General features: G+C 36.6%; 1 protein-coding gene across 1 annotated transcript in view; it reads right to left on the reverse strand.

Annotated features, from left to right (window-relative positions):
* Positions 1-3,352: 3,352 nt before the first annotated feature.
* Positions 3,353-24,178, reverse strand: part of LOC136397780 (sulfotransferase 1C4-like) — a 52,422-nt gene continuing 31,596 nt past the window's right edge. Inside the window, exon 8 of the mRNA XM_066372256.1 lies at positions 3,353-3,670. Within this exon, the coding sequence (XP_066228353.1) occupies positions 3,558-3,670 (113 nt within the window). The 3' untranslated portion in view covers positions 3,353-3,557. The remainder of the gene's footprint in view (positions 3,671-24,178) is intronic.

Raw genomic sequence — 24,178 nt, forward strand, 5'->3', positions numbered from 1 at the left:
ACCTTTTAGAAGTTTGTACCAATATTGTTATTGCTATTCAAGTTATTGTATAACTGTACTTTGAATGACTTACCACCTGATTTATAGCTTATAGAAATGAGTTAACTGTTACCTAGAAATATGTAACCATAGTGAAACAAAAACAATTATTAATCAATGTATTCTGAATACCATGTGGTTGTAACATAGTGTGTGTGTATAAAAATAAAGCTAGACCAGCATTTGGCAGAGATGCCTGGCAGTAAATGCTAAAGAGAAGAAGAAATCCGGCTCTCTCACTCAATTAGTGCCAATGCCATCTCTTCCTGTGGGACCCCTGGATTCACCCTGGGGCGGGACCCTGGTATATAATAATATAAACTTCTTTCTTATTACTGTTTTTGCTACATCTCAGAAATTTTGTTATGTCATGTTGTCATTTTCATTTGTCATATAGATATCTTTTGAGCTCCACTTTTATTTATTCTTTGACCTAGTCTTTTTTTTAGAAGTATATTGTTTAATTTTCACATTTTTGTAAGTTTCTTTGCATCCTTTTTAAGTTGAATTCTAATTTCAAAGCCTTGTGGTCAGAAAATATGCTTGGTATAATTTCAATTTTCCTGAATTTGTTGATGTTAGTTATGTAGCCTAACATATGGTCTATCTTTGAGAATGTTTCATGCACACTGGAGAAGAATATATAATCTGATGTGTTGGGATGAAATGTCCTGTAAATGTTTATTATGTTCATTTGGTTTAGTGTGTCCTTAAGGCCAATATATATTTATTGCTTTCTGTTGGTATGATCTATCTAAAGCCATCAATGTTGTGTTCAGATCTCCAAGTATGATTGTGTTTTTTGTCTGCTTTCATTTTTAGGTCAGGTAGTTGATATCTTATATATTTTGTTGCTCTCTGTTTCAGTGCATATTTATTAAGTGATATGTTCTTTTGGTACAGTGTTAATGGGGAATTATGCCTGCAGGCAACTGACAGTGACCCTTGCAAGGGAAGATTTTAATGGGATATATGAGAATATAAGACAGTGGTAACAGAAAGTTTGCTGGAGATGAGGGAGCATTCTACCTGCAGTCTGGTTATTAAGGGAAGTTAAAATTTCAAGAAGTACATGGTTGAAATGTGATAATAGTCTACCTTTGGAATCAAGGACTGATGCCACCGGAGCCACCAAACTTATGTGCCCTCACACAGGTCTCATTTACATATTGTTCTCATTTCCTGGCACATGGTTTGTTGAATATATAATTATAGACTCAGGCAGCATGGAGAGTCAAATTTCTTTTCCTGTTAACTAATGTACTTTACCTTCTCTGTGCATGGTTCTTCCTTATACTTTCTTGTCTTTAGAAATGCCTGATCATAGCAGGTGTTGAGGATTTGCTGCCCAAATCCCCTGTGGGGTACTTCCTGGTTAAGAAAGTATGCCCATATTCAGCTACTGCAGGTGTTTCAGCTTATAGCTCAGCTACAAGCCTTCTGCTACCTTGCCTGGAAATTAAAGTACAACCCCCTTACTCCCCATACTGGTATATACAGCCTCAGAGAACAGTTTCTCAGCTCCTCTCTTTGCTCCCATCTCCCTATCCTGGATTTTTTCCCTATAATCATATTCTTGTGTGACTCCTTTCATTCTTTGTCCTGCTTGACTTAGTCCCCAGAAAGTTACAGTGCCCATGAATCTTTGTCTCAGTTTATCCTTCTAAGAAATCTGCCTAAGACACTGGTATAACTTACAATTTGCCAGAAAAATTAGATAATTCAAAGTAAAATATATATTTTTTTCTTGTTTTCATTTTTTCTCTAATTCCAGGTATTATCCAGAGGTTTTGAACTTCATTTTTTTTTTTGTATTTTTCTGAAGCTGGAAACGGGGAGAGACAGTCAGACAGACTCCCGCATGCGCCCGACCGGGATCCATCCAGCACGCCCACCAGGGGTGATGCTCTGCCCCTCCCGGGCATCACTCTGCCGCAACCAGAGTCACTCTAGCGCCTGGGGCAGAGGCCAAGGAGCCATCCCCAGCGCCCGGGCCATCTTTGCTCCAATGGAGCCTTGGCTGCGGGAGGGGAAGAGAGATACAGAGAGGAGGGAGGGGAGGGGGTGGAGAAGCAAATGGGCGCTTCTCCTGTGTGCCCTGGCTGGGAATCAAACCCGGGTCCCCCACACGCCAGGCCGATGCTCTACCGCTGAGCCAACTGGCCAGGGCTGAACTTCATATTTTTATAGCACGAATGACTACTGTTGAGTCTTATTCACTTAGATTTAACTAGTATCTGTTATGAAAAGAGACCTAGCATTTTGACCATAGAGGTGGAGGTGGGGGACAAGATAGAGATATGCTCCTCTCTCTCCTGAATCTCACTCCACTTCTTGCCTTTGGGCTTTTTCATTAAAGAGTTATTCCAGAGGGTCCTGAAATACTTCTGGGCCTCAGAAAACCTGTGAACTATGTGTCACCAAGGTTTTAGAAATATAGTTGACCCTTAAATGATGCAAGGGACAAGGCTGCCCACTCCTGCACAGTCAACAATCTGCATGTAACTTTTTGACTCCCCAAAACTTAACTACTAATAGTCTACTGTTGACTGGAAGACTTACCCATAACGTAGACAGGTAACACATGGTATGATATATGTATCATATACTGTATTCTTATAATAAACTAAGCCAGAGAAAATAATGTGTTATTAAGGCAATCTTAAGAGTGATAAAATATTTATTGAAAAAACTGGGCATAAGTGGACTTGTGCAATTCAAACCAGATTTGTTTAAAGGTCAGCTATAAATTTTTAAATAGGACAATCTTGGACTTTTGGGTAATGTGGAGATAGGAATTATGACTGTGCTAAGTGTGATGCATGTGCTTTGTGGCCAGGGAGTGGGCTATTGTGAAATACTCAGGATGTCATGTTTCTACTTTCTTCAATTTTTCTGTGGCTTCATACCACATGGTTTTGTTTTACTATCTGACCCTGCTGCACCTTTCAGTCCCTGTTATTGTATATCACAGTTTGTTTAATAACACAGTTTACTTGTACCCATGCTGCAGTCCTCTACTAGGCTGCACCCTTTTTTGGGGAAGAAACCTTGTTTTCATCATCTCTTGCTGTTTCCATTTCCCAACATAAGTAAGAAACTAAGTATATTTCTGTCATCAAATGAATTGAATTGGCATATTTTCTGGGTAAGATTGTATTGTGTAGAATTTTTGAAATACATGTTTCAATTAAAAAATTATAACAGAAGATGAAAAGAGGATATTTAGAAGAAATAGAAATTATTAAATATATTATATTATTTCTTGCATGTTGGTGTACTGAAATTAACCTAACCTCTACAAATGTGCAGGAAAAAAAATGGTGATTATCAATACTAGGTAAAAGAAGTCACATTGGGATTAATTCAAAAATGTAAGTCATAAATTCAAGAAAAAGAGTGTCCAAGTCATTGTTCAAAAATATTCATATCAAATAACACAAACCATTAATGGTATTTGGAGATAGATTTATCTTCTACTTCACAGAGAATAAGTCTTATTTTTCATGTTCTGGTTTTTAGAGTTCCATGCAGAATGAGAGAGAGGTGTCAGCCATATTTTTCTCATAGCTTTCATTACATTGCTTGTTCTGAGCTTCAGTAAACTGATTCTTCCAATCTCCAATCACTCCTAAAAAGAGTAATGTACAGTACATTCAATGATATTTTTATAAACTTTGACTGTTTTACATTTAGATAACCCTTTTTCTCTCAATATTAAAGTTCTTTACAGATACATCATTCTATATAAAAACTGTTTGGGGGCCCTGGCCGGTTGGCTCAGAGGTAGAGCGTCAGCCTGGTGTGCAGGAGTCCCGGGTTCGATTCCCAGCCAGGCCACACAGGAGAAGCACCCATCTGCTTCTACACCCCTCCCCCCTCCTTCCTCTCTGTCTCTCTCTTCCCCTCCCACAGCCGAGGTTCCACTGGAGCAAAGTTGGCCCAGGCACTGGGGACAGCTCCGTGGCCTCTGCCTCAGGTGCTAGAATGGCTCTGGTTGTAACAGAGTAACACTCCAGATGGGCAGAGCACCGCCTCCTGGTGGGCATGCCGGGTAGATCCTGGTCGGACGTATGAGGGAGTCAGTCTGACTGCCTCCCTGTTTCCAACTTCAGAAAAATACAAAAAAAAATAGTAAAATAAAAAATGTTTGGGGAGACTTAAAGATAGCAGCAGAGTAGGCAGATGCACAGACTCCCAGCTCACACCACCAAACTGGATTACAACTAATTTAGAAACAATCAGCATGAAAAACCAACTCTGGTCTACAAGAACAGCTCTCAAAAACCAAGAGCAAAGAAGAAGCCATAAAAAACTTGGTATGGAGCGCCTGAATCTCCCTGGCTTACAGGAGAAGAGGGGGGTGAGACTGAAGCCCAGAAGGGCTCTCACTCCAAGGGAAAGAGCAGAAAATACTGCTCATAGCCACTTGCTTGGTGACCAGGGAGCAAGGTGTGTTGAAAGAGCTGGCTTGTCCAAAAAGAAAGGGGAGAGGGAGAGAGAGAGACAGATGGTGAGGGGCAGAAGAATGCAGAGGATGACCTGAGAAACTGAATCATCCAGTGCTGGAGGCAGACATAGCTGGGGGAGGGGCTGTTCCTTCTACAAAACAAAAGACTAAAGTGCTTCCAGGACACAGATCTCCAAACATCTCTTCAGCTCAAATCAGCGCAACAGGACACAGCTGAAAACAAGAAGTGGGGAGAAGGGGCAGTAACTCAGGTCTCCATGGAGATCTGAACTACATCTCCCCCTACTGAAGCTGAGAAAACACCCTGCTCCCAGAGAGAAAAACTGGCAGAAGAGGCCTTCAGATTCTCAGGTAACACCCACTGCATTCCTGGATACAGTTTCAAATAAGCCTCCTGATGAGATCAGTAAATAAGACTATCACCTGTTAAGAAAACAAACAAATCAAGACTTCAAAACATCCCAAATCCGAAAGTGGATTGCAACTAACAGCTGATGCCAACCCAAGAAGACCTAGAAATAACACAACTGAAAACTGGAGGCAGACAACACCAAGCCTAGACTCAACCAGCTCTACAAACAAAACACCCAAACACACAGACATAATGAGACAGAGAAGTGCAATTCAAATGAAAACACAAGAGAAACCTTCAGGAGATGAACTGAGTGATATGAAAATAACCAAACTTCTGGATGTAGAGTTCAAAATAATGAGTGTAAGGAAGCATAGGGATCTTAGAACAACAATGGATGGTCATTACAAACACCTAAATAAAGAAATAGCAAGTATAAAAAAGGATATTGAAATATTTATAAAAGAATCAGTCAGATATGACAAATACAATAGCAGAAATAAAGACCACAATAGAAGGAATTAAAATAGGATGGATAGAGCTGATAATCAAATCAGTGAGTTGGAAGACAAGTTGAAAGAAGGCATGAAAGCAAAGAAAAAAAAAGAAAAGAGAATCAAAAAGTCTGAGGAAACTCTTAGAGAGTTCTGTGACAACATGAAGAGAAATAATATCTGCATCATAGGGGTTCCTGAAGAAGAAGAGAAAGAACAAGGGATAGAGACTTTGTTCAATCATATCATAGCTGAAAACTTCCATAAATTAATGCAGGAGAAACTCTCACATGTTCAAGAAGCACAGAGAACTCCATTAAAGAGAAACCCAAAAAACCTACACCAAGACACATGAAAATTAAAATACCAAAGCTAAGTGATAAAGAGAAAATATTAAAAGCTGTGAGAGAAAAAAAGGCTATCACCTTAAAGAAGCCCCTTTATGAATGACATCAGACTTCTCAACAGAAACACTTGAGGCCAGAAAAAAATGGCAAGAAATATTTAAAGTAATGCAGAACAAGAACATATAACAAAGACTACTTTACCAGCGAGGCTATCATTTAAAATTGAAGGAGAAAAAAAAGCTTCCCAGCAAAAAAAACTGCAGGAATTCATTACAACTGAACCAATTTTGCAGAAAATGTTAAGGGGCCTGTTGTAAACAAATCAAAGTGGAAAAAGAATATAGCAAAAGAGAAATACAGCTTTTAAGAGTAAAATGGAAAAAAACAACTACATATCAATAATAACCTTAAATGTAAATTGATTAAATGATCCAATCAAAAGAAATAGGGTTGCTGCATTGATAAAAAAACAGGACTCGTACATATGCTGTCTACACACCTTAAAACAAAAGATGCACATAAACTGATGGTAAAAGGATGGAAAAAAACATTTCATGGAAATGAAAAAATCACTGGAGTAGCAATACTTATATCAGAAAAAATAAACTTTAAAACAAAGGGTATAGTAAGAGACAAAGAAGGCCACTACATAATGATAAAGGGAGCAATCCAACAGGAAGATATAGCTATTATATATATCTACACACCTAATATAGGAGCACCTAAATATATAGAGCAGACTTTGATGGATATAAAAGGAGAGATCAACATCAATACTATAATAGTAGGGGATTTTAATACCCCACTAACATCACTGGATAGATTCTCAAGAAAGAAAATTAACAAAGAAGCAGCAGACTTAAAGGACAACTCGATCAACTCGATTTAATAGATATCTTTAGAACCTTTCACCCTAAAGCAAAAAAATATACATTCTTTTCAAGTGCTTATGGTACATTCTCTAGGATAGACCACATGTTATGGCACAAAGTGGTCTCAACAAATTTAAGAAGATTGAAATCATATCAAGCACTTTCTCTGATCCCAATGGCATGAAACTAGAAAGCAGCCACAACAGAAAAACTCAAATATTTTTAAACACATGGAAACTAAATAACAAGCTATTAAATAATGAATGGATTAAAAATGAGATCAAAGAAGAAATAGAGTGATGTCACGGAAATGGCGCCGTGAGCAGCACGTCCGACAGATCTCCCCCAAATCTCAACAAATTTATCAACTAGAAACAGAAAAATTTATCCTCAGAGCATCCCGTAGTTCCACACACACACTGAAAGTGAAAGGACTGTTGCCGAGCAGGGAATACGCCTGTGGTGAGTCAACCCACACGTGCAGCTGCCTGCGCCGCGGTCCGGAGAGTCCTGGCTACCGGAGTGCACTAAGAAGCCGCGCGCATGCCTCGTGCCGCGGTCCGGGGAGTCCCAGCCACCACCGGCGTGCGCTGAGAAGCCGGGCGCGCGCCCCGTGCCACAGTCCCGGAGGGGCGCCAAACCTGTCTTTCCTAGTCAGGAGATTCTCTCTGTGGGTGGGGCACCTCACCCAGCCATTCGAGCTAACAATCAAGCGTTGGGGGAGGGGTGCGCAGGCAGCCTGAAATACTCTCTGGAGCACAGCTGTGGATCCAATCACTAAAATTAGCTTAACCCACGAAATCTGCGCACCCACGGGGCTCTAATTGATAAGATCTCTCCCAGTTCAGCGATCCAAGAAAAGAGGCATAATATTTTTCAGTGCCTTTCGCTAAAGGGGCGGGGGCAACTTCTGATTGACAGAGCCTCCATATTCAGGGATATACCTAACAAGAGGGACTTGGCAGATATTAAGATCTATACAGCAAGCAGCGAATAGTGCATCTTCTTTCCAGCCAAAACAGGCTACAAAGTGTGGAAAGCCTGGGTTGAGTGGTCCAACTGAATGGTAGGCGCTGAACAGTCACCTTGACAACAATTGACTCCCAGCCCCACCTGATTACACTGGAGGCTCTGACTGCCAGAGCCTTACCCAGAGCCTTGCTCTGAGTGAGGATAGAGTGGGGATTTCCCAACTCTTTGAGCCTCTTACTCCCCAGACAGAAGCAGTGGCAGCCTCATAGCTGGATCACCAGGCTGCTAATTCAGGAAGGGGAGACTAGGGGAGAGACTCCAGGAAAGCAAACTCTCTCATTGTTGGACTCTGCAAAGGCCAACAAGCCTTGACTACCAGCAAGACTAAAGCCAATTATATGACATTGCCATAGAATCCCATCAACAGCAAATCCCTACATAAGTGTGACACAGGGGCAGAACCTGGGGTACAGAGTCACTGACCAGGAAGAGGGAGAGAAAAGAAAAAGGAAGAAGTTAACCTCTCAAAATCAAGAAAAATCCACAGACTTTATAACTTGTTCCACTAATTCTTTGTTCTTTCTTTCTTCTTTCTTATTGCCTTTATTATTATTTGTATTTCCTCCACCTCGGTCCTTTTATTCTCTGCCCATCTTATACTACCCTTTTCTTGGACTACACTACCCATGAGTGTTACATTTTATTTCTTTTCTTCATCCTTACTCTCCCTTAGGGTTACACTCCAAAACCCTTAACCCTCACTCTCTCCCCTTTTGTTTTCTTTTTGTTTGTTTTATTGTTTTTTTTCCTTTCCTCTTTTTCTTCCTTCGTTTCTCTCTTTTTCTTATTTTTTCCTTTCTATTCATTTCTTATTTCTCCTTTTACTTTTCCTCCCATTTAATCCTCAATCCCGAACAAATTATTTAATTTGGGACTCAAGTTTTTTTGTTTGTTTGTTTGTTTGTTTTTTCATTTTTCTTTTTTTTTCTTTTCTGCTTTTGTTCATCATTTTCCTTTATTTGTTTGTTTTTGTGGCATTTCGGGTACTTTTTACATTGCTTTTTAACTCAATAGCATTTCTCCCAACCCAAAATCTCCATTGTATTTAGTCTTCGATCCACTTAATACAACAGATTTTTACTTACTGTTTTTATTTTTTTCTTCTTTAAATATTATTATTTTTTCTCTCCTTTTTTCTGTTTCCCTCTTATCCCTCTCATTATATCTCTTAGTCAACCATCACTTACAAGCAAATCATTTTATGCTTGTCTAAGATATCCTCCTATTTTTTTTTTTTTTTTTGCATTTAGTAGGTCCCTACTTCCTTTTTTGCCCCTTGAACTCTTCACCCCAAATCAGGCCCTCCGTTATAGGCAGTTTTTGTTCCATTTAGAATAATATAATTCACACGTCATCACGATATTTACCTAAAGAGGTGAGAGGAGGGGAGGAGAAGAAAGAAAAAAGGGGAAAATAATAAATTATTACTTTTTTTGTGTGTGGAGTGTTTTCCTTTTTATTTATTTATTTATTTTTCCCCTTTTTATTCTTTATTAATTCTAATTAACACTATCAACAAGACCACCTTCAGATGCCAATAAGAAAAAGGAAATTGAATATTATGGATACAAAAGATAGAGAGGTAACACAAATAGATGTGGAAAAATATATGGAGAAAAGATTTAACATATTGGAAGCCTTGGAGCCAAATGACAGAGAATTTAAAATAGAAATCTTAAAAATACTCAGAGATATACAAGAAAACACATTAAGGCAATTTAGGGAAATCAGAAAACAACTCAATGATCACAAAGAATATATTACCAAGGAAATTGAAACTATAAAAACAAATCAAACAGAAATGAAAAACTAAACTCACGAACTGAAAAACGAGATAACAAGCTTAGCTAATAGAAGAGCCCAGATAGAAGATAGGATTAGTGAAATAGAAGACAAACAACTTTAGGCACAACAGAGAAAAGAAGAAAGAGACTCAAAAATAATAAAAAACAAGAAAGCCCTACAGGAATTGTCTGACTCCATCAGAAAGAATAACATAAGAATAATAGGTATATCAGAGGGAGAAGAGAAAGAAAATGGAATGGAGAATATACTCAAACAAATAATAGATGAGAACTTCCCAAGCCTGTGGAAAGAACTAAAGCCTCAAATTCAAGAAGCAAACAGAACACCGAGTTTTCTTAACCCCAACAAACCCACTCCAAGGCACAGCATAATGAAGATGACACAAACCAATGATAAAGAAAAAATTCTCAAGGCAGTCAGGGAAAAGAAGAATACAACATATAAAGAAGACCTATTAGATTATCATCAGATTTCTCAGCAGAAACACTACAAGCTAGAAGAGAGTGGACCCCAATATTCAAAGCTGCCCTGAAAGAGAGAAACTTTCAGCCAGGAATACTATACCCATCAAAGCTATCCTTCAAGTACGAAGGAGATATAAAAACATTCACTAATACAGAAAAGATGAGAGAATTTATCATCAGAAAGCCCCCACTCCAGGAAATACTAAAGGGGATTTTCCAACCAGATTCAAAGAACAAAATAAAACAAAACCACAAGTAACAGCTCCACCAAGAAAACAATAAGACCAAACTTAAACTGTGACAACAAAAGAAAAAAAAAGGGGAGAAAAGATGAAGATTAACAGTAGCAAAGGACGATGAAGCGCAGAAACACTCATAAGATAGGGTACTACAATGAATATGGTAGGTACCCTTTTCATTACTTAATGGTAACCACCCTTGAAAAAACCACCACAAAAACACTTGACTTAAAAAAGGTAGCAACAGAAGAAAGAAATATGCAATTCAAACAAACAAAAACAAACAATAGAAAAACAAAAGAGAAGAATCAAACAAGATACAAAACTAACAGAAAGCAATTTACAAAATGGCAATAGGGAACCCACAAGTGTCAATAATTACAGTAAATGTAAATGGATTAAACTTACCAATAAAAAGACACAGAGTAGCAGAATGGATTAAAAAAGAAAATCCAACTATATGCTGCCTACAAGAAACTCATCTAAGCAACAAGGATAAAAACAAATTCAAATTGAAAGGCTGGAAAACAATACTACAAGCAAACAAGACCCAAAAAAAAGCAAGTGTAGCAATACTCATATCTGATAATGCTGACTACAAGACAGGTAAAGTACTCAGAGACAAAAATGGTCATTTCATAATGATTAAGGGGACACTGAATCAAGAAGACATAACAATCCTTAATATATATGCACCAAACCAAGGAGCACCAAAATATATAAGAGAGCTACTTATTGACCTTAAAACAAAAACTGACAAAAATACAATCATACTTGGAGACCTCAATACACCGCTGACGGCTCTAGATTGGTCATCCAAACAGAGAATCAATAAAGATATAGTGGCCTTAAACGAAATGCTAGAACACCTCGATATGATAGACATCTACAGGACCCTTCATCCCAAAGTGACAGACTATACATTTTTCTCTAGTGTACTTGGAACATTCTCAAGAATTGACCATATGTTAGGCCACAAAGACAATATCAGCAAATTTAGAAAAATTGAAATTGTACCAAGCATATTCTCTGATCATAAAGCCTTGAAACTAGAATTCAACTGTAAAAAAGAGGGGGAAAACCCCACAAAATTATGGAAACTAAACAACATACTTCTAAAAAATGAATGAGTCAAAGAAGAAATAAGCGCAGAGATCAAAAGATATATACAGACAAATGAAAATGAAAATACGACATATCAGAATCTCTGAGATGCAGCAAAAGCAGTAATAAGAGGAAAGTTCATATCACTTCAGGCCTATATGAACAACAAGAGAGAGCCGAAGGAAACCACTTAACTTCACACCTTAAGGAGCTAGAAAAAGAAGAACAAAGACAACCCCAAACCAGCCGAAGAAAGGAGATAATAAAAATCAGAGCAGAAATAAATGAAATAGAGAACAGAAAAACTATAGAAAAAATCAATAAAACAAGGAGCTGGTTCTTTGAAAAGATCAACAAAATTGACAAACCCTTGGCAAGACTCACCAAGGAAAAAAGACACAGGACTCAAATAAATAAAATCCAAAATGAAAGAGGAGATATCACCACAGATATCATAGATATACAAAGAATTATTGTAGAATACTATGAAAAACTATAAGCCACCAAATACAACAATCTAGAAGAAATGGATAAATTCCTAAAACAATACAACCTTCCTAAACTGAGTCATGAAGAAGCAGAAAGCCTAAACAGACCAATCAGCAGGGAGGAAATAGAAAAAACTATTAAAAACCTCCCCATAAATAAAAGTCCAGGCCTAGACGGTTATACTAGTGAATTCTATCAAACATTCAAAGAAGACTTGGTTCCTATTCTACTCAAAGTCTTCCAAAAAATTGAAGAAGAAGCAATCCTTCCAAACACATTTTATGAGGCCAACATAACCCTCATACCAAAACCAGGCAAGGATAGCACAAAGAAAGAAAACTACAGACCAATATCTCTAATGAATACAGATGCTAAAATACTAAACAAATACTGGCAAATCGAATACAACAACATATTAAAAAAATAATACATCATGATCAAGTGGGATTCATCCTAGAATCTCAAGGATGGTTCAACATACATAAAACGGTTAACGTAATACACCATATCAACAAAACAAAGAACAAAAACCACATGATCTTATCAATAGATGCAGAAAAGGCTTTCAATAAAATACAACACAATTTTATGTTTAAGACTCTCAACAAAATGGGTTTAGAAGGAAAATATCTCAACATGATAAAGGCCATATATGATAAACCATCAGCCAACATCATATTAAATGGCATAAAACTGAGGACTTTCCACCTTAAATCAGGAACACGACAGGGTTGTCCACTCTCTCCACTCTTATTTAACGTGGTGCTAGAAGTTCTAGCCAGAGCAATCAGACAAGACAAAGAAATAAAAGGCATCCATATCGGAAAAGAAGAAGTAAAGGTATCACTTTTTGCTGATGGTATGTTCCTATACATCGAAAACCCAAAGGACTCCACAAAAAGATTACTAGAAACTATAAACCAATACAGTAAGGTCGCAGGATACAAAATTAACATACAAAAGTCCATAGCCTTTCTATGTGCCAACAATGAAATATTAGAAAACGAACTCAAAAAAATAATCCCCTTCACGATTGCAAGAAAAAAAATAAAATACCTAGGAATAAACATAACAAAGAAGGTAAAGGACCTATATAATGAAAACTACAAGGCATTGCTAAGAGAAATAGAAAAAGACACAATGAGATGGAAAAATATTCCTTGCTCTTGGATAGGAAGAATAAATATAATTAAAATGGCCATATTACCCAAAGTAATATATAAATTTAATGCAATTCCCATCAAAATTCCTATGACATTTTTTAAAGAAATGGAATAAAAATCATAAGATTTATATGGAACTATAAAAAACCCCGAATAGCCAAAGCAATCCTAAGGAAAAAGAATGAAGCTGAGGGCATTACAATACCTGACTTTAAACTATATTATAGGGCCACAATAATCAAAACTGTATGGTATTGGCAGAAAAATAGACACTCAGACCAATGGAACAGAATAGAAAGCCCAGAAATAAAACCACATATATATGGTCAAATAATCTTTGATAAAGGGGCCAACAACACAAAATGGAGAAAAGAAAGCCTCTTCAACAAATGGTGTTGGGAAAACTGGAAAGCCACATGCAAAAGAAAGAAACTCGACTACAGCCTGTCCCCGTGTACTAAAATTAATTCAAAGTGATTCAAAGACCTAAATATAAGATCTGAAACAATAAAGTACATAGAAGAAGACATAGGTACTAAACTCATGGACCTGGGTTTTAAAGAACATTTTATGAACTTGACTCCAATGGCAAGAGAAGTGAAGGCAAAGATAAATGAATGGGACTACATCAGAATAAAAATTTTTTGCTCAGCAAGAGAAACTGATATCAAAATAAACAGAAAGCCAACTAAATGGGAACTGATATTTTCAAACAATAGCTCAGATAAGGGCCTAATATCCAAAATTTACAAAGAACTCATAAAACTCAACAACAAACAAACAAACAATCGAATAAAAAAATGGGAAGAGGACATGCAAAGACACTTCTCCCAGGAAGAAATACAAATGGCCAACAGATATATGAAAAGATGCTCAGCTTCATTAGTTATTAGAGAAATGCAAATCAAAACTACAATGAGATACCCCCTAACCCCTGTTAGATTAGCTATTATCAACAAGACAGGTAATAGCAAATGTTCGAGAGGCTGTGGAGAAAAAGGAATCCTCATACACTGTTGCTGGGAATGTAAAGTAGTACAACCATTATGGAGGAAAGTATGGTGGTTCCTCAAAAAACTGCAAATAGAACTACCTTATGACCCAGCAATCCCTCTACTGGGTATATACCCCAAAACCTCAGAATCATTGATACGTAAAGACACATGTAGCCCCATGTTCATTGCAGCACTGTTCACAGTGGCCAAGACATGGAAACAACCAAAAAGCCCTTCAATTGAAGACTGGATAAAGAAGATGTGGCATATATACACTATAGAATACTACTCAGCCATAAGAAATGATGACATCAGATCATTTACAGCAAAATGGTGGGATCTTGATAACATTATACGGAGTGAAATAAGTAAATCAGAAAAAAACAAGAACTACATGATTCCATACATTGGTGGAACATAAAAATGAGACTAAGAGACATGGACAAGAGTGTGGTGGTTACCAGGGGTGGGGGGAGGGAGGACGCAGGAGGGAGGGAGGGAGAGAGTTAGGGGGAGTGGGAGGGGTACAGAGAAAACTAGACAGAGGGTGACGGAGGACAATCTGACTCTGGGTGAGGGGTATGCAACATAATTTAATGACAAGATAACCTAGACAGGTTTCTTTGAATATATGTACCCTGAATTATTAATGTCATCCCATTAACATTAATAAACATTTATAATAAAAAAAAAGAAATAAAAAATTTCCTAGAAACAAATCATAATGAGCATACAACAACTCAAAATTTATGGGACACAGCAAAAGTAGTACTGAGAGGGAAGTTCATAGCTCTACAGGAACTCTTTAAGAAGCTAGAAAAAGCTTAAATAAAAAACTTAACCCTGCTTCTAAAAGAACTAGAAATAGAATAACAAGTAAAGCCCAAATGTAGTACAAGAAAGGAAATAATAAAGATCAGAGCAGAAAGAAATGACATAGAGGCTAAAGAAACAATATAGAGGATCAATGAAACCGGGAGCTGGTTCTTTGAAAAGGTAAACAAGATCGATTGATAAACCTTTAACCAGACTCAACAAGAAAAAAGAGAGAGGACTCCAATAAATAAAATTGGAAATGAGAGTGGAGAAATAACAACTGATACAACAAAAATACAAAGGATTGTAAGAAAATACTATGAAGAACTGTATGCCAAAAAACTAGAGAACCTAGATGAAATGGACAAATTTCTTGAAACATACAAACTTCCAAAAATCAATCTAGAAGAATCAGAAAACCTAAACAGACCAATTACACCAAATGAGATCAAAACAAGTATCAAAAATCTACCTACAAAGAAAAGTCCTGGGCCTGATGGCTTCACAAGTGAATTCTACCAAATATTTAAAGAAGAACTAACTCCTATCCTTCTCAAGCTATTTCAAAAAATTCAAGAGGAAGGAAGACTTCCAAACTCTTTTTATGAGGCGAGAATAATTCTGATACCAAAACCAGGCAAAGACAACACAAACAATAATAATTATAGGCCAATATGCCTGATGAATTTAGATGCTAAAATCCTCAACAAAATTTTAGCAAACTTGATCCAACAATATATGGGAAAAAATCATCCACCATGATCAAGTTGGATATATTTTTGGGAGGCAAGGCTGGTACAATATTTGCAAACCAATCAATGTGATTAATCATATAAACAAAAGAAAGGAAGAAACCACTCAATAATTTCAATAGATGCAGAAAAAGCATTTGATAAAATCCAGCACCCATTCATGATCAAAACTCTCAGCAAAGTGGGAATACAGGGAACATACCTCAACATGATAAAGGCCATCTATGACAAACCCACAGCCAACATCATACTCAATGGGCAAAAATTAAAAGCAATCCTCTTAAGATCAAGAACAAGGCAGGGGTGCCCCCTTTCATCACTCTTATTCAACATATTTCTGAAAGTCCTAGCCATAGCAATCAGACAAAAAGAAAAAATAAAAGGCATCCAAATTGGAAAAGAAGAAGTAAAACTATCATTATTTGTAGATGATATGATATTGTATATAGAAAACCCTAAAGTCTCAGTCAAAAAACTACTGGATCTGATAAACAAATTCAGCAAGGTGGCAGAATATAAAATTAATACTAAAAAATCAGAGGCATTTTTATACATGAACAATGAACTGTCACAAAGAGAAATTAAGGAAAGAGTCCCCTTCACTATTAAAACGAAAAAAATAAAGTACTTAGGAGTAAATTTAACCAAGGAGACTAAAGACTTGTACTCAGAAAATTATACAACATTGATAAAAGAAATCAAGGAAGATACAAACTAGTGGTAGCATCTACCGTGCTCATGGTTAGGAAGAATAAACATCATTAAAATGTCTATATTACCCAAAGCAATTTATAAATTCAATGCAATACCAATTAAAATACCAATGACATACTTTAAAGATATAAATCAGATATTCCAAAAATTTATATGGAACCAAAAAAGAACACGAATAACCTCAACAATCTTAAAAAAAAGGATAAAGTGGAAGGTATCATACTTCCTGATATCAAGTTATACTACAAGGCCATTGTACTCAAAATAGCTAGGTACTGGCATAAAAACAGGCATATAGATCAATGGAACAGAACAGACATCCCAGAAATAAACCCATAGCTCTATGGACAAGTGGTATTTGACAAAGGAGGTAAAAGCATACAATGGAGTAAGGACAGCATCTTTAATAAATGGTGTTGGGAAAATTGAACAGCTACCTGCAAAAAAATGAAACTAGACCACCAACTTACAACATTCACAAAAATAAACTCATAATGGATAGAAGACTTAAATGTAAGCTGTGAAACCATAAGCATCTTAGAAGAAAACATAGGCAGTAAGCCCTCCAGCATCTCCCGCAGCGATATATTTGCTGATTTATCTCCACGGGCAAGTGAAATAAAAGACAGGATAAACAAATGGGACTCTATCATACTAAAAAGCTTTTGCACAGCTAAAGACAATAAGAACAGAATAAAAAGACAAACTACACAATGGGAGAACATATTTGACAATGCATCTGATAAGGGGTTAATAACCAAAATTTATAAAGAACTTATAAATCTCAACACCAGGAAGACAAACAATGCAGTCAAAAAATTGGCACAAGAAATTAATAGGCACTTCTTCAAAGAGGACATACAGATGGCCAATAGGCATATGAAAAAATGCTCAACATCACTATTCATTAGAGAAATGCAAATTAAAACCACAAAGAGATATCACCTCACACCAGTCAGAATGGTGCTCATCAACAAAACAACACAGAATATGTGCTGGTGAGGATGTGGAGAAAAGGGAACCCTCCTGCACTGCTGGTGGGAATGCAGACTGGTGAAGCCACTGTGTAAAACTGTGTGGAGATTCCTCAAAAAAATAAAAATCAAACTGCCTTCTGACCCAGCTCTCCCACTTTTAGGAATATACCCTAAAAACACCATAGAACTATTTCAAAAGGAGAAATGCACCCCCATGTTTATGGCAGCATTGTTCACAATAGCAAAGATCTGGAAACAGTCCAAATGTCCGTCAGTGGACGAGTGGATTAAAAAGCTTTGGTACATATATACTATGGAATAGTACGCAGCCATAAGAAATGATGACATCGGATCATTTACAATAACATGAATGGACCTTGATAACATTATACAGAGTGAAATAAGTAAACCAGAAAAAACTAAGAACTATACAAATCCATACATAGATGGGACATAAAAATGATACTCAGAGACATGGACAAGAATGTGATGGTAATGGGGGGAGGGGTGGAGGGGGGAGGGCGAAGGGATGAGGAAGGAGAAAGAAGGGGTTGGGGGAGTGGAGGGGCACAAAGAAAACCAGATAGAAAGCGACAGAAGACGATTTGACTTTGGCTGAGGGGTATGCAACATAATCAAATGTCAAAATAATCTGGAGATGTTTTCTCTGAATGTATGAATCCTGATTCATCAGTGTCACTGCATTAAAATTAATAATTAAAAAAATCAAAAAAATAAAATAAAAACTGTTTGGTCAGATAAAAAATATTAAAGTTTTTTACATAGACATTCGCTCATTGTTCTCCTGACATTGAGAAATGAGCACAAGTGAAGTACTTATAAAGAGAAAGCTTTCTTCTGAAACATTTGGGGAGGGGCTGAAATCTAGATCATGGGTTCTCTAATCCTCTGCATTACACTGATGAGCTCTTTGATGTACCAGTGATCTATGAACCCTCAGTACATCTAACATTCTATTTAAGTTAACTGGAGCTAAACTGGGAAGAGATATATACATCCAGAGACAGAAAGCTCAAAGGTTTCTAAAGAGTTTCAACAGAAAGAGGTTCTCATTAAGACACATTGTATTTATATCATCAAAAAACAAAAATTAATGAATTTGAAGGCAAGACAAGAAGAGAGACTTCTCACACAAGGAATCCTAATAAGGTTATCAACAGATTTGTTAGCACAGAGTTTCGACTTTTCTGGCCAAGAGAGAGTATATATTCAAATATATTCAGTATAATATATTCAAAATGTTGGAAGGAAAAAAAAACCTGTTACAAGAATACTTTATTTGGCAAAACTGCTTTTTATAAATGAAGAACAGACTTTCCCAGGAAAACAAAAGCCGAGAGGGTTAATCACTAGATCTGCTATACAAGAACTGCTACAGGAAATTTTTCAATCTGAAACAAAAATATGTTAATTTGTAACATGAAAACACTGTGAAAGGAAAAACTCACTGGTAAAGCTTAGTAGATAGTCAAATTCAGAGTACAGTTAACCATTGAACAATGTGGGCAACTGCATGCAGAGGTGTATTAAGGTCTGGTGAGGCCCCGGGCACTTAAGAAAACATTGGGCCTCTTAAAAAAGAAAAGAGAAAGGGAAAATAAAAATACATGTTTATCATATTTTTAAATAAATAAATATGTATTATTAATGTTAAAATTGCATATATGAAACCAAACTTGGTGCCATTAGAAAAAAGTGTAAAGTTGGGGTTTTGCAGGGCCCTTCAGAAGTCAGGGCCCAGGGTGCATGCACCTGGTGTGCCTGCCATTAAATTTGCACTTGACTGCATGGATCTACTGATACACAGGTTTTTGTTTTTTCAATAAATATGGACAGTACTGTAAATGTATTTTCTTTTCCTTTATGATGTTTCTCTTCTATAGCTTACTTTATTGTAAGGCTACAATGTATAATACATGAAGAAAATATGTTACTTGACAGTGTATGTTATTGGTAAGGCTTCTGGCCAACAGTTGGCTATCAGTATTCAAGTTTTGGGAAGTCAAAAGTTTTTTTTGACTTTTTGTGGCTTTTTGACTGAGTAGAGGGTTGGCACCATTAACAACCTACATGTTGTTTAAGGGTCAACTGTACTCTAAAACTGTAATAGTGGTGTCTTACATCTTTACACCAGGATAAAGATTAAAAAACAAAGTATTAAAAATAGCTATAGCTATAATTATTTGTTAATAGAAACAATATAAAATGATGTAAACTGTGACATAAAAAATGTAAAATGTGACAGAGGGAGGAAAAGGGTAGAGTCTTATATGCAATCAAAGTTAAGTTGTTATTAGGATAGAATAAATGCTTATATCTATATGATGTCTTCTGTAAGCCTCATGGAATTCAAAGCAAACCTATACAAACAATCACAAATGAAGATAGAAAGAGAAGAAGAAAGGAAAGAAGAACTGTGAGATTGAGAGAGAAATGGTGGCATGAGATATACTCCTCATCTCTCCTCTTAAAATTTCAACAAATTCTACAACTATATGCAGAGAAAAAAAACCCAAATGAACCTGAAATATACACACACTGGATAGACAAAGGTATGATCGTGCAAGAAGGCGGGCCAAAGGACAGAAGAAAAAATAATACCAGTGGACTGAGTCTTTCTCCTTCCTCACAGACCTGAGGGAGGAGGCACTGTTTGTGAAGGCTTTGTCTCAGACCCAGAGGAGCCAAGAAGAGAGTCAGAGGAAGGAGCACAGCAAGGGGTGACAACCAAGAATGGGAAGCAGGGTGGCTTCCAAGCATCTGCTCTACCTGTGATTGCAGGGCTGAGCTATTACAGGCTTGGGGCACACACAAAGACAGTGGCAAGCTCCCCAAATCTGCAGGTGAATAGCTGTGGAGATCAGCCCACAGGACACTGGGGCGCACTTGACCAACCCAACTGACTGGCACAATTTAGTCTTGTGGTGTCAGATGCACTGGATCTGGGATCTGGGATCTGTGCACCAGTGACTCTGAAGCTCAGACATCAGCTTGCTGGAAGGAGTTTAGTGTGTGTAGGCAGAAAGCCCCTCATTTGTGATTAGCCCCAAAACTCAGGGACACCAGCTCATGGCATGCACCCCCGCCCAGTGCAGGGCTGTGCTTGGAGAGCTTAGAGTGATATTGGAGGAGAGACTGGACTCTGTCACCCCAGCCTCCCAGTTCCTCATTGCTCCCCTTGCTGTAAAAACAGCAGTGGTGGCAGACCCCCTCCACTAGGTCTCCAGGTTTCTCTCTCCTGTGAGAGGCAGGGGCACCCAGAGACTAGATCCCCTGCTCTGTGGGACATGGGAAAGGGCACTGGAGGACTCATGGTCAGCCAGTGCCTGTATCATAAAGTTGCAAAGCCATAGCAATAAGCCCCTCCTACCAACATGATGACTCTGCCTTTGTCATTACAAAGGAGACAGCTAAGCTTTAAAAAAATCACCCAAGAATCTCACAGAGGCAAATACTGCAGTGCAGCACCCCTTGCCAGAAAAAGGAATAGTTATCTCTTATTGGAGTTATTAAAAATACCCCTCACAAATGTCACCAAGGAAAAAAATCAAATATGAATATATAAGATGGAGTCATAGCTCAGATAAATGATGAAAAATCCCCAGAAAATCTCAATTACATGGAACCTTGGAGCTTAATGCCAGAGAACTCAAAATTGAAGCTCTAAAAATACTCAATAAGATACAAGAAAACACTGAAAGGCAATTTAATGAGCTCAAAAAACAACTTAATCAACAAAAAGAGTACTTCACCAAGGAAATTGAAACTATAAAAAAGAACCAAACAGAAATGAAAAACTTAATACATGAACTGAAAAATGAGGTAGCAAGCTTAGCCAATAGAACAAGTCAGATAGAGGAGAGAATCAGTGACAATCAAGACAGGTAACTAGAGATACTACAGAGAGAAGAAGAGAGAGACTCACAAATTAAAAAAAAAAATGAGAGAGCCCTACAAGAACTGTCTGACTCCATCAGAAAGAGCAATATAAGAATAATGGTTATATTAGAAGAGGAAGAGAGGGGAAAGGGAATGGAGAGCATATTGAAACAAATAATCCTATGAGAATGTCCCAAGCCTGTGAAAAGAGAGCCTCAAATTCAAGAAGCAAACAGAATGACGAGTTACCTTAACTTAAACAGATCTACTACAAGGCACATCGTAATGAAATTATCACAAATCAATGACAAAGAAAGAATCTTCAAGGCAGCTAGGGAGAAGAAGGATATAACATATAAAGGAAGGCCCATTAGGGTATCACCGGATTTCTCAGCAGAAACTCTAGAAGCCAGAAGAGAGTGGACCCCAACACTCAAAGTACTGAAAGAGAGAAACTACCAACCAAGAATATTATATCTATCAAAGTTATCTTTCAAATATAAAGGAGAAATGAAAGCATTTACAGACATACATAAACTGAGGGAATTTATTACCAGAAAACTCTCACTACAGGAAATACCAAAGGGGGTTATCCAACTGGATACAAAAAACAAAACAAGACAAAATTACAAGAAAATTTTTTTTAACAAAACCACAATAAAAACAAGGATAATCTGTTAACATAAAACAAGAGAGGATAAAGATCAACAGTAACAAAGGAGGATGGAGTGCAGAAGCACTCATGAGATAATGGACTCTAATAAATATGATAATTTTTCTTCTAATAACCCAATGGTAACAACCCTTGAAAATGCCACTAGCTTAAAAAAAGAAGAAAAAGAACATAGAAGTATGGAATACCACCAAACAAAAACAAATGACAGAAAAACAAAACCAAGCATCAAACAAGACACAAAGCTATCAGAAAGCAGTATATAAAATGGCAATAGGAAATTCTCAAGTGTCAATAATTACACTAAATGTAAATGAATTGAACTCAACAATGAAGAGGCACAGAGTAGCAGATTGGATCAAGAAGCAAAACCCAACAGTATGCTGGCCTCAAGAGACACATCTAAGTTACAAGGATAAAAATAGATTCAAAGTGAAAGGTTGAAAAATGATTCTCTAAGCAAATAATATCCAAAGAAAAGCAAGAGTAGCTATACATATGTGATAATGCTGACTACAAGACAACAAAGGAAACCAAAGACAAGGATGGACATCTCAAAATGATAAAGGGGACAGTGTATCAAGAAGACATAACACTCCTTAATATATATGCACCAAACCAAGGAACACCAAAAGCTATAAGACAATTATTAACTGATCTAGAAGTGCAAAATCTCTGGGATACAGCAAAAGCAGTAATAAGAGAAAAGTTCATATCATTACATGCTCATATAAAAAAGCAAGAGATCCAAGTAAACAACCTAACATCACATCTTAAGAAACTAGAAAAAGGAGAACAAAAGCAAACCAAAACCAGCAGAAAAAGGAAATAATAAAAATTAGAGTAGAAATAAATGAAATAGAGAACAGAAATACTATAGAAAAAATTAATACAACAAAGAGCTGACTCTTTGAAAAGATCAATAGAACTGACAAACCTCTGGCAAGATTCACTAAGGAAAAAAGAGAAAATACTCATATAAATAAAATCCAAATGAAAGAGAAAAAATTACCACAGACATCATAGATATACAAAGAATTATCCCAGAATACTATGAAAAATTATATGGCACCAAATTCAACAATCTAGAAGAAATGGATAAACTCCTAGAACAATACAATCTTCCTAGACTGAATCATGAGAAAGTAGGAAGCCTAAATAGACTGATAAGCAGGGAGGAAATAGAAATAACTATCAAAAACCTCCCTGAAAATAAAAGTCTGGGACCTGATGGATATACTAGTTAATTTTACCATAAATTCAAAGAAGAATTGGTTCCTATCCTTCTCAAAGTCTTCTAAAAAATTGAAGAAGAAACAATACTTCCAAGCACATTTTATGAGGCCAACATAACCCTCATACCATACCTGGCAAAGACAACACAAAAAAAGAAAACTACAGACCAATATCTCTAATGAATACAGATGCTAAAATCCTAAACAAAATACTAGAAAATTGAATACAACAACACATCAAAAAAAATAATTCATCATGATCAAGTGACATTTCTCCAGAAACACAAGGATGGTTCAACGTATGTAAAAAGATTAACCTAATACACCATATCAACAAAACAAAGAACAAAAATTGTATAATCCTATCAATAGATGCAGAAAAGGCATTCAATAAAATGCAAAATCCTTTTATGTTTAAAACACTCAACAAAATGAGTATAGAAGGAAAATACCTCAACATAATAAAGGCCATTTATGACAAACCATCAGCTAACATCATACTAAATGGTAAAAAACTGAAAACTTTTCCTCTAAAATCAGGAACAAGAGAAGGCTGACCAATCTTTTCAATCCTATTCAACATAGTGTTGGAAGTTTTAGCCAGAGTAATCAAACAAGAGAAAGAAATAAAAGGCATTCATATTGGAAAAGAAGAAGTAAAGGTTTCACTTTTTGCAGATGATGTGATCCTGTATATAAAAAACCCCAAAGACTCCACAGAAAAGCTATTAGAAACAATAAACCCATACAGTAAGGTCACAGGATTCAAAATTAATATACAGAAGTCTATTGCGTTCTTATATGCCAACAATGAAACCTCAAAAGAAGAACTAAAAAAATTCCTTTTATGATAATTTTTCTTCTAATAACCCAATGGTAACCACCCCTGAAAATGCCACTACTGAAACACATAGCTTAAAAAAAGAAGAAAGAGAACATAGAAGTATGGAATACCACCAAACAAAAACAAATGACAGAAAAACAAAAATCAAGAACCAAACAAGACAAAAAGCTATCAGAAAGCAGAAAGCATTATCTCATGAGAAGCAACAACAACAAAAAAATTAACTAAAATACCTAGGAATAAACATAGCAGCAAAGAATGTAAAGGACCTATATACTGAAAATTATAAAGCATTATTAAAGGAAATTGAAAAAGACACAATGAAGTGAAAAAATATTCCTTGCTCTTGGATAGAAAGAATAAATATAGTTTAAACGGCCATACTACCCAAATGCAATAT

This window comes from Saccopteryx leptura, chromosome 3 (assembly GCF_036850995.1).
Source record: "Saccopteryx leptura isolate mSacLep1 chromosome 3, mSacLep1_pri_phased_curated, whole genome shotgun sequence".
NCBI classification, from domain to species: domain Eukaryota; kingdom Metazoa; phylum Chordata; class Mammalia; order Chiroptera; family Emballonuridae; genus Saccopteryx; species Saccopteryx leptura.